The sequence below is a fragment of the Canis lupus genome, chromosome 14, assembly GCF_011100685.1.
Source record: "Canis lupus familiaris isolate Mischka breed German Shepherd chromosome 14, alternate assembly UU_Cfam_GSD_1.0, whole genome shotgun sequence".
NCBI classification, from domain to species: Eukaryota; Metazoa; Chordata; class Mammalia; order Carnivora; family Canidae; genus Canis; species Canis lupus.
Window position 1 is genome coordinate 45,302,720 of NC_049235.1, and position 12,187 is coordinate 45,314,906.

At 40.0% G+C, this 12,187-nt stretch overlaps 1 protein-coding gene across 10 annotated transcripts in view; it reads left to right on the forward strand.

The window, feature by feature from the left end:
- Window positions 1–12,187, forward strand: part of BBS9 (Bardet-Biedl syndrome 9) — a 432,261-nt gene that overhangs the window by 12,953 nt on the left and 407,121 nt on the right. For 9 of the 10 annotated variants that reach the window (XR_005369689.1, XM_038557299.1, XM_038557303.1 and 6 more), the window contains one exon: window positions 5,082–5,202. Coding sequence is in view for 8 of the 10 variants with exons in the window: in XM_038557299.1 (XP_038413227.1) it covers window positions 5,091–5,202 (112 nt within the window). In the remaining 2 variants the exon portion in view is untranslated. The remainder of the gene's footprint in view (window positions 1–5,081; window positions 5,203–12,187) is intronic. The other variant, XM_038557306.1, reaches the window with a different exon arrangement.

Consider the following 12,187-nt stretch of genomic DNA (forward strand, 5'->3'; position numbering starts at 1 on the left):
TGAGAGACACAGAGAAAGAGGTAGAGACATAGGCAGAGGGAGAAGCAGGTTCCCTGTGGGGAGCCTAATGCGGGCCTTGATCTTGGGAAACCAGAATCACGACTTGAGCCAAAGGTACATTCTCAACCACTGAGCCACTCAGGTACACTGGGAGAGAGAATCTTTTTTTTTTTTTTTTTTTTAAGATTTTATTTATTTATTCATAGAGACACAGAGAGAGAGAGAGAGAGAGCAGAGACAGAGACAGAGAGAGACAGAGACACAGGCAGAGGGAGAAGCAGGCTCCATGCAGGGAGCCTGACGTGGGACTTGATCCAGGGTCTCCAGGATCACACCCTGGGCTGCAGGTGGCGCTAAACCGCTGCACCACTGGGACTGCCCTGGGAGAGAGAATCTTAAGCAGGTTGCATGCCCATCACGGAGCCTGACATGGGCCTTGATCTTACAACCCGAGATCATGATCTGAACTGAAATAAACAATCGGATGCTTAACTGACTGAACCACCCAGGAACCTTGGTAACATAATTTTAATTTTTTGAGGAATCACTATACAGTTTCCATTGTTGCACTCTTAGATTTTCACCAGCAGTGCACAAGGGTTCCAGTTACATCACATCCTTGCTGACACTTGTTATTTTCTGTTTTTTTTTTTGTTGTTTGTTTTTGTTTTTTTGTAGTAGCTGTCCTAGTGAGTGTGAATGGGATTTCATTGTGTTTGTGATTTGCATTTCCCTAATGATAGGTGATGTTGAACATGGTTTCATATGCTTTTTGGCCATTTGTATATCTTCTTTGGTGAAATGTCTGAGTCCTTTACCCATTAAATTTTTTTGCTGTTGACATGTATGAGTTCTTTATTCTGTATATTAACCTTTTTTTTTCTTTTAAAGATTTTATTTATTTATTCATGAGAGATAGAGAGAGGCAGAGACACAGGCAGAGAGAGAAGCAGACTCCATGCAGGGAGCCCAATGTGGAACTTGATCCTGGGTTTCCAGGATCAGATCCTGGACGGAAGGCAGGTGCCAAACCGATGAGCCACCCAGGAGTCCCAATATATTAACCCTTTGTTAGATATGTAATTTGCAGATATTTTCTAACATTCCGTAAGTTGCTTCTACTGCATTCTTATTTATTCCTCACAATATCATTCTTTATTTTATAGATGAGTAAGCTGAAGTATGTAGAGGTTCCATAACTTTTAATAACCCTCCACTGGTTTCATGGTTTGTATGGAACCTGGATTCCTTTTTTTAATATATATTTTTTTATTGGAGTTTGATTTGCCAACATAGAGTATAACACCCAGTGCTATCCCATCAAGTGCCCCCCTCTGTGCCTGTCACCCAGTCACCTCATCTCTCCTTCCCATCTCCCTTTCCACTACCCCTTGTTTGTTTCCCAGAGTTAGGAGTCTCTCATGTTTTGTCACCTTCTCTAATTTTTCCCACTCATTTTCTCTCCTTTTCCCTATAATCTCGTTCACTATTTTTTATATTCCCTGTATGAGTGAAACCATATGATGATTGTCCTCCTCTGATTGACTTATTTCAACTCAGTATAATACCCTCCAGTTCCATCCACGTTGAAGCATATGGTGGGTATTCGTCATTTATAATGGCTGAGTAATATTCCACTGTATATATAGACCACGTCTTTATCTATTCATCTTTCGATGGACGCTAAGGCTCCTTCCACAGTTTGGCTATTGTGGACATTGTGGCTATAAACATTGGGATGCAGGTGTCTCGGTCTTCCACTGCATCTGTATCTTTGGGGTAAATCACCAGTAGTGTAATTGCTGGGTTGTAGGGCAGTTCTATTTTTAACTCTTTGAGGAACCTCCACACAGCTTTCCAGAGCGGCTGTCCCAGTTCACATTTCCACCAACAGTGCAAGAGGGTTCCCCTTTCTCTACATCCTCTCCAACATTTGTTGTTTCCTGTCTTGTTAATTTTCACCATTCTCATTGGTGTGAGGTGGGATCTCATTGTGTTTTTTATATTTTTAAAGATTTTTATTTATTTATTCATAGAGACAGAGAGAGAGAGAGAGTGGCAGAGACACAGGCAGAGGGAGAAGCAGGCATCATACAGAGAGCCTGACGTGGGACTCGATCCAGGGTCTCCAGGATCACGCCCTGGGCTGCAGGCAGCGCTAAACTGCTGCGCCACCGGGGCTGCCCTCATTGTGGTTTTGATTTGTTTTTCCCTGATGGCAAGTGATGCAGAGCATGTGCTTGTTGGCCATGTGTATGTCTTCTTTGGTGAAATTTCTGTTCATGTCTTTTGCCCATTTCATGATTGGATTGTTTGTTTCTTTGCTGTTGAGTTTAATAAGTTCTTTATAGATCTTGGATACTAGCCCTTTATCTGATAGGTCATTCGCAAATATCTTCTCCCATTCTGTAGGTTGTCTTTTAGTTTTGTTGACTTTTCTTTTGCTGTGCAGAAGCTTTTTATCTTGATGAAGTCTCAATAGTTCATTTTTGCTTTTGTTTCCCTTGCCTTCAGAGATGTATCTTGCAAGACGTTGCTGTGGTCAAGGTCAAAAAGGGTGTTGCCTGTGTTCTCTAGGATTTTGATGGATTCTTGTCTCACATTTAGATCTTTAATCTGTTTTGAGTTTATCTTTGTGTCTGGTGTAAGAGAATGGCCTAGTTTCGTTCTTTTGCACTTAGCTGTTCAATTTTCCCAGCACCATTTATTGAAGAGACTGTCCTTTTTCCAGTGGATATTCTTTCTTCCTTTGTCGAATATTAGTTGACCATAGAGTTGAGGGTCCATTTCTGGGTTCTCTATTCTGTTTCATTGATCTGTGTGTCTGTGGTCAAATTCACACTGACCTCCTCCAGAGTCTGCACTTTTTGCCACCACATGATTCTCAACTAATTTCTTGGCCAACTTAATGAAAGCAGGTGGTCTTGCCTTCTGTGATTAGCCTATCTGGAAGGCTTTAAGAAGCAGATTGTTTTACATTTTTTTAAGTGTGTAGTTGATCCTCATTATTTGCAGATTCTGTATTTGTGAATTTACCTGTTTGCTAAGATTTATTTGTAATACCCAAATCAATAGTCATGGTGCTTTTGGGTCATTCATGGTCATGCACAGAGTGGCAAAAATTTTGAGTCACTTGACGCACATGTTCTCAGCAGGTATCAACCACAGTAACTTTTTGCTTTCTTGTTTCGGTTCTTACACTACAAACAAATAACCTTTTTATGATCTACTTCGTGCCATGTTTTCCACAAATCTGTGGTTTGGATTAATTTGTTTGTTTTGATTTTTGTTACTTAAAAAGGTCCCCAAATGTAGTGCTGAAGAGCTATCTAATGTTCCTAAATGTGAGAAGGTTGCTGTATACCTTATAGAAGTATCAGATAAGCTTCCTTCAAGTATGAGTCATAGTATTGTTGACTCCTGAACTGAATGTTAGTGAATCAACAATTTATTAAATAAAGTATCTTTAGACAAAGACACACAAAAAGCAAAATGAAGGTATTGATTGGTTCATGAAAATATTGTGACTAGGGGCTCACAGGAGCCTTTCTATTTCCCCTAGGAGCAGTAGTTCAGTATTTGCTAATTCAGTGTTTGCTCCAACCTTATAGAATGGGATGTCTTTTTTTTTTTTTTTTTTAAATAGATTTTATGTATTTGAGAGAGAGCAGGAGTGAGAGATCACAGAGGGAGAAGAGGGAGAAACAGACTTGCTGCTGAGCAGGGAGCCCGATGCAGGTCTGGATCCCAGTACCCTGAGATCATGACCTGAGCTGAAGGCAGGCACTTAAATGACTGAGTTACCCAGGAGTCCCTAGAATGGAATGTCTTTGAATAAGGAAATTTGAGTGCATTTCCTAACTATTATTTAAATCAGTGTAACATGCAAGAAAGGCTCATTTATGTTGGGTATATGCACCTTCATAGAATCCCAGGGTATGTGATGTTTGTGTATAATTCAAGAGGTCCAGTGGACCTTCACATTTACCATTATCAGTAACTCAGTGGTAGATCTGGCTGGTATATCCTCATTCTACAGAGGAATCAAAGCAGAGAGAATTTTATGGGTTATCGGAATCGTAAATGCACCTACACTCAGTTTTCCTAGTTCTTTTTTGGTGTGAATTTCCCTCATCTATTTTGCCTTTATGCAGTTATAATGGGGAAAGCGTGTGAATGCTTTTCGAGTACCTATAATGTACCAGTTCTAGTGTTAGTCATTTGATCTCATTTGCTCTTCTTAGCAATTCATTGTGACAAGGGATGCTATTGTCTTTCTAATGACCAAAATGAAGGAAAATTAGGTATTTTGCTAAGGAATTAATAAATCTTTTTTTTTTTAATTTTTATTTATTTATGAGTCATAGAGAGAGAGAGAGAGAGAGAGAGAGGCAGAGACATAGGCAGAGGGAGAAGCAGGCTCCATGCACCGGGAGCCCGACGTGGGATTCGATCCCGGGTCTCCAGGATCACGCCCTGGGCCAAAGGCAGGCGCTAAACTGCTGCGCCACCCAGGGATGCCCTGCTAAGGAATTATATACTAACTAGTGCTGTTAGAATTTGAATCTTGATCCTTTAAAGAATATTTTTTTTGTTACTTTGTGTTATTGTTTACCAAATGTACCAGAAGAGAGAATTGGCCCATAATTTATGTATAATTTTTCAGACTGTCCAATGGCATTGCAAAATGTCTATTTATGTTTTCAGCTGTTTGGATTTGGTTTGGATTTGTGGTTTCACATATTTCTGCAAAACATAAAAATATTCAAGGGACCCCTGGGTGGCTCAGTGGTTGAGCGTCTGCCTTCTGTCCAGGGCATGATTCTGGAGTTCGGGAATTGAGTCCCACATTGGGCTTCCTGCATGGAGCCTGCTTCTCTCTCTGCTTGTGTCTCTGCCTCTCTCTCTTTCTCTGTGTCTTTCATGAATAAATTAATAAAATCTTTAAAAAAAAATTTAACTTTTAAATTCAGAAATGTTTCTCTTAACATTGTTCACGTTTAATTTACTATGCCTTAAGAGATAATTCATAAATGGTGTGAGGTACATTTTTACTATAAATAAATGCTTTCTTTTTATAGTGAACGAAAATGTCTTTATTTAAAGCCCGTGATTGGTGGTCTACTGTTCTGGGAGAGAAAGAAGAATTTGATCAAGGCTGTTTGTGTTTGGCTGATGTTGACAATACTGGAAATGGACAAGGTAAGGAATTTATGACCATGCATCTTGGAGCAAAGCTTTACAGACATAAAATAAAAATATCTTCATTTGTTAAAGTGTACTTATATACTTAAAGTGTATTTATAGGGATCCCTGGGTGGCGCAGCGGTTTAGCGCCTGCCTTTGGCCCAGGGCACGATCCTGGAGACCCGGGATCGAGTCCCACGTTGGGCTCCCGGTGCATGGAGCCTGCTTCTCCCTCTGCCTATGTCTCTGCCTCTCTCTCTCTCTCTGTGTGACTATCATAAATAAATAAAAATTAAAAAAAAAAGTGTATTTATAGAACTTAAGTGAACTGTCATAAATATGCCCTAATTTTGAAGGCAGTTTTCCTTATAATACTTAGGTAGCATAGTTCTTCTGTTTTGCAGTTTTCTGGTTTGTGTTGATTCTGTCATATGATTTGGAACTGGAAAAATATAACAAGGCAACATATAATTTGTTTTCATTTGGTGCAAAATTTGTTTTCATTTTTTTGCAAAATTAAGTAGGGCTACTAAAATATTTTTAACTTTGAAGGTTTCAAGGAAAATTATATTTTTAAAATATTTTGAATCTGAAAGCCATTAATCCAAGAATGGAAAAATTATTCCAGCCCTATTTGTTGGTAGAAAACAATTATTAAATCATTATTTTCATTTTCATATTATGATAATGGAAACAACATTCTGTCTTATTCTTTTTTTTTTTTTCATTCTGTCTTATTCTTAAATCATTTGCTCCTCTTTGCATCTTTATATTTTTTGAAGTGGTCTCTAAAACATTTTAGTTCTGTATCATTGCTATTTGAAACCTGTACTTGTTTTTGATTATTTGTAGTCATGAGCTTTTTCTTTTCTTTTTTGTAATCCAGATAGTCATTGGCCTCTTAAAAAGAAAACTTAAGGGCAGCCCCACTGGCGCAGCGGTTTAGTGCTGTCTGCAGCCTGGGGTGTGATCCTGGAGACCCGGGGTTGAGTCCCATGTCGGGCTCCTGCATGGAGCCTGCTTCTCCCTCTGCCTGTGTCTCTACCTCTCTCCTATCTCTCTATCTCTGTGTCTCTATGAATAAGTAAATAAAATCTTTAAAAAAATAAGGAAAACTTAAAAAAATTTTTATTTAAAGATTTTTAAAAAAATTATTTATTTATTTATGATAGTCACACAGAGAGAGAGAGGCAGAGACATAGGCAGAGGGAGAAGCAGGCTCCATGCACTGGGAGCCCGACGTGGGATTCGATCCCGGGTCTCCAGGATCGCGCCCTGGGCCAAAGGCAGAGGCTAAACCGCTGTGCCACCCAGGGATCCCCTTTATTTAAAGATTTTATTTATTTATTCATGAGAGACACATAGAGAGGGGGCAGAGACACAGGCAGAGGGAGAAGCAGGCTCCATGCAGGGAGCATGATGTGGGACTCAATCCTGGGACTCCAGGATCACGCCCTGGGCCGAAGGCAGGCGCTAAACCACTGAGCTACCCAGGGATCCCAAAAGAAAACTTAAAATCATTCTTTCATTAAAGTCTGTAAATATTGTCCCCTTATATTTTCTTTATTTTATTTTTCTTGTGTATAACAAAAACACTAGAATCTTGGGGGCAAGGTAAAAAGTAGAATCTTGGGGGTAAAAAAATTATATTGGCAAAGAAGAATGGGAGGTACTAACCTATAGTGAGCACCTATGTTGTTTCTAAGGAAAATCTGGGCCCTGCCCTTCCACTGATAGGAGATGAGAAGGTCTCCTCAGAGGGTGTCCTAAAAGGTTCCTCAAAGATTATCAACCTTGTCTCCTGCCTCTTTGTTAAAACTTAGGATTCCTTTATTATTTGGCAACACAGAATACTCAGACTACAAAAATATATGCCAAAGAGAACAATTTCAAATCCATTTATGCCCAAACTGATTGGAAACCATCCTGTCTAAATGGCTTACTGTTCACTTACATTTCTGTTAGAGGTCTTCACTGAGGTGCCAGCTGTGGGTTACCAGTTAACCAGTTTGCTTCCTCCCCATATATGACCAGTTGTGAGAAGCTTCCTCTATTTTCCTTTTTTTTTTTTTTTAATATTTTATTTATTTATTCATAGACACAGAGAGAGAGGGGCAGAGACACAGACAGAGGGAGAAGCAGGCTCCACGCAGGGAGTCTGATGTGGGACTCGATCCTCCGTCTCCAGGATCACACCCCAGGCTGCAGGCGGCGCCAAACCGCTGCACCACCAGGGCTGCCCGCTTCCTCTATTTTCCCAAGGATACTATACAAAAATCATTTCATGTGTGTCCCACATAGAAAAAAATCACCTATCATTATTTCTCAAAGTTTGGACCACCAGCATCATCATATTCTGGGGTGATTATTACATATGAAGATTTTCTATCTCAGATATATAAGCTCCTATAAAGTCATATTTCCTGGAAGCAGGTGGATTGGAAGGGGGCTTAGGTATCTGCATTTTTGACAAGCTCCAAAGTTGAATGGTGATACACCACAGTTTAAGAATAATTCTCATTGATTTTATAGAACGGAAGGGTCAATGGGAGCATTTTGGGACATGCTTTATTTGAGATAGGGATGTCTAGTAGGCAGAATAGAGGTAGTGTTTTCTATTTTTTAGAGAGAGAGTGCATATGGAGTGGGAGGGGCAGGGAGAGAGGGAGAGACTTAAGCAGGCTCTGTGCCTAATGCAGAGCCCAACATGGGGCTCTGTTTCATGACCCTGAACTCTACTTGAGCCAAAATCAAGAGTCAGACACTTAACTGACTGAGCCATCCAGGCCCCAGTGGTATTGATTTTGAAGTGAGTCATATGCTGGTTGTATTTGAAGCCCTGAGAATGTATGAAAATGCACAGGGAAAGTAGGTGGACTAAGAGGGAAAGAACTTTAGACTATAACCTGAAGAAGCATTAAAGGGGGAGGTTTGGGAAGGGTAGTCAGTAATAGATTCTGAGAAGAGCAGGCAAAGAGGCAGGAGAACCAGTTGGGCTGGTACCCAACTTTAGTAATATAAAGACTGAAGTTTCTATGCTGTTTAGTAACAGGTTGTTCATTAGTATCCTCAATGACAGTGGATGAATGGGCACAATGGTAACAAAATCTAGATTTGCAGTGAGTGAAGGAATGGGAGGTGGGGAAGACTGAGTGTTTATGGCCCTTTAATAAACTTAACTGTGAAGATAAGAAGAGAGGATGATGACTAGGGGCAATGTAGGGTGAAGAGAAATGGGAAAAATTCAATGTATAGCATAGAAGATATAATAAAGCGGGGTTGGAGTGCTTGACTTGCTTGGTTGGTGGAGCATGTTACTCTTGCTCCCAGGGTAGTAGATTCAAGCCCCTTGTGGGGTGTAGAGATTATTTAAAAATAAAATCTTAAAAAACATAGAGCAGGGATTCAGAGAAGACAGAGATGGGATCAGGTGTGCAGATGGAAGGTGTGAGAACTTTTTTTTCCCCATAGCAGAAGGCAAGAGGGTAAGAATGGCTACAGATGAAGAGAAATTTGGAGGTCAAGTTGAGTCAATAATGATCTCTACTTTCTTTGGAGTGATCAGAGAGTGAAAAGATGGTATTAAGTGTCTTGAAATCATTTTAGGCAAAACCAACTTGATACATAGAAGGATTCCTTATTAATTTTAAGATCCCAGTTGGAATTAGACACCATGCATTTAAAGTGGTACTTATTTTCCTGTTCTTTCCTGTCTCTCTCTCTCTTTTTTTTTTTTTTTAAGATTTTATTTATTTATTCGTTTGAGACATAGAGAGAGAGAAGCAGAGACACAGGCAGAGGGAGAAGCAGCTTCATGCAGGGAGCCCGACGTGGGTCTCCAGGATCAGACCCTCGGCTGAAAGGCGGCTCTAAACTGCTGAGCCACCTGGGCTGTCCTTTCCTGTTCTTCTCAATTCAAGATTCAGATTTGTGGGAGAGATAGAGTGGGGGTGAGTGGGAGAGTCTGAGTGGTCCAGTTTAGATTCCATGCCAACTTGTGGCCTGGAGTGAGAGTTTACTACAAGAATTCTGAGTAGAAAATACATAAAGCTGACTGAGAAATAGCTACTATGTTTATCTTTTAGTTACTCAGCATTTATACCTCACATGGGGCAACTGTCCCTTGTACAACTGCACAAGCATGTGTTCTTACCCATCTATAGTGGGAGAGAAAAGAGTGTGCACCTACTGCTTCAGAGCCAGAGGGAGCCCTGGCTCTGCAAGTACAGGATCTTCAGGTGACAGTGCTTTTTCCTTTGTCATTTAGTCATGATCATGTTCCAATAATCTGTTGCTTCTGGACTAAGTGGTATGTACAATCAGTGTTCAAAGTTACATAGTTGAGGAAGAGAAGGAAAAATTTAGAAATTAAGATGGAGGAGTAGAAAAAAATTGTAACTTAAATCATATGGGGGGGACCCTCTGTTTTTTTTCTTTCTTTTTCTTTTTTTTTTTTTTTAAGATTTTATTTATTTATTCATGACAGACACAGAGAGAGAAAGAGGCAGAGACACAGGCAGAGGGAGAAGCAGGCTCCATGCAGGGAGCCCAACGTGGGACTCGATCCCAGGTCTCCAGGATCACACCCTGGGCTGAAGGCGGCGCTAAACCGCTGAACCACCGGGGCTGCCCTGATACCTTCTGTTTTATATCTGGTCACTGGGCTGTGTAACTATGCTACTTACTTTTTTTTTTTTTTTTTCTCTTTGATTAGGGTTCTTGATCTTGAGTGGAGATGGAGGGACCAGAGAATTGGTCTAGGCCTTTATTCCTGAGGAACCTAGAATATTAGTGCTTGGCTAAAGAGGATTATAGTAGTTTCTTTCTTTCTTTTTTTTTTTTTTTTAAGATTTTATTTATTTATTCATGAGACAGAGAGAGAAAGAGAGGCAGAGACACAGGCAGAGGGAGAAACAGGTTTCATGCAGGGAGCCCAATGTGGGACTCGATCCTGGGTCTCTAGGATCAGGCTCTGGGTCGAAAGTAGCGCTAAACCGCTGAGCCACCTGGGCTGCCCAGGACTATAGTAGTTTCATTTACTACTGATCCAGACAATTTTAGGGAAGAGTTAGAGATTCCTTGGTTTCACTCTTATTTCTTTCAACCTCATTTGACTCTTATGAAATGATGATGAGGTAGTCCTGGTTTCTGCAGATTGGATTGTGGCAGTACATTTAAAGATATATGCCTATTCCTGTCCAGTGAAGGCAAACTGTTTGTTGGTCTCTGTGTATTAGGAAAAAATAAATTATTAAGATCTAGAACTGTATTCAAGCAAATGGGTTGTATTAGTTGACTCCAAGAAAGACAAGATGTGGGATAATAGAAGAATTTGGGGTTACCCTTTAAGTTATACTGATCAATGCTAACTCTATAAGACCCATTAAACTTCAATATTGACAGATTTGGTTATTAAACAGGGATGTGGTAAAGATCACCACATATGCATATTGAAGCTTTTTAGCATCGAATTTTGAAAAGTACCCCAAATCAGGTCTCGCAGCGGTATGTGGGTAATTGGGCAGGCTCCATGTCCAGGATGTCCCAACATGGGGCTTGAACTCACGACCTGGAGATCAAGACCTGATTCTGAGACCAAGAGCTGGATGCTTAACCAGCTGAACCAGCCCAGTGCCCCCGGTCATGGTATTGATACTGATTTTCTCTGTTGGGGAGATAGAGTTCCATTAGCTTCCATATAGCTCTCCCCATATAATATTCCTCATGTACATGTTAGGGAACCAAAAGGATGTTCGACCATTTTCTGTGAAAATACATTTCCTTTCAACTCTCAGAAACTGGGTGAGAAATCATAGGCTGGGTTTTCTTTCCTACTGGGTGAACGAAATAAAAAATTTAGAGCAACAGTAGTGTATATCTAGACTTCCAGAATTAGTAACTCAGAGTCAATATTCAGAATTCTCACAAGGTTTGGCCATTTCCCTTTCCTTAGTGCACCTAGAAAAATGACTGTTGATCCTGTAGGGAAGGATCTAAGGAAAATTTATATTGGGTATGTGTGGTGTTACAGCAACATCTGTACGTTATGTAGTCTTTAATCAAGGGGTTCTGAGTCTAAATTGACTTCAGTGTGGAAATGGATGAGATGCCATGACTGTCTATGTGGTGGCTTGAATTAGTCTTCTTTTTCATTGACCTGGAATATTATTGGTTATAGATTTCGAAAAAGGCTTGAGTTTGATAAACACATTATAGGACCTTCTTACAATTGAATACTACTCAGTAATAAAAAAATAAATAACACTGAGACAAAAAATAGTCTTAATGAGTTGCCTGATAATTTTATTCCTGAGGATCCCATTAATCATAGCTTGAAATCTGTGAGAATTAGACTGTTACCTGAGATCTGGTAACTATAAAAGTCCTGCTATTTTAATACTTGTACATACACATTTAGATTCTAGGGGTTAAATTGTTGCCATGTGGACTTCATCATCCTGGCTTTATTTTATCTCTGAAGATAGGGCTGCGTTGAAGTTGAATCTTGGTTATTTATTTGTTTTTAAGCTGTTTTTTTAAAAAGGGTTTTATTTATTTATTCATGAGAGACACAGAGAAACACACATACACACACAGAGGCAGAAACACAGGCAGAGGGAGAGGCAGGCTCCCCACGATGAGCATGATGCAGGACTTGGTCCCAGGACTCCAGAATCACGACCTGAGCCAAAGGCAGATGCTCAACCAGTGAGCCACCCAGGCATAATAAGTCTTGGTTATTCAGTGAGTGAAATAGGGATTAGGGCATGGGATGCATAGGAAGTTCAGTGGGGAGTGTTTTAGAAAAGTTTGGAGGTTTATGTATATCCGAACCTTCTAGACTTTGCCAGTAATCTCATTATATAGCATTGTAATCCCATTCTTTGTGATGAATGTCTTTACTTTTATGTAAGAAACCTGGAGAGACTGTGAACTCATTTGTTACTGTAATTTAAAACCTACAGAATCAGTCCCTGAATTAGATTTTTAGTAGTTAAGC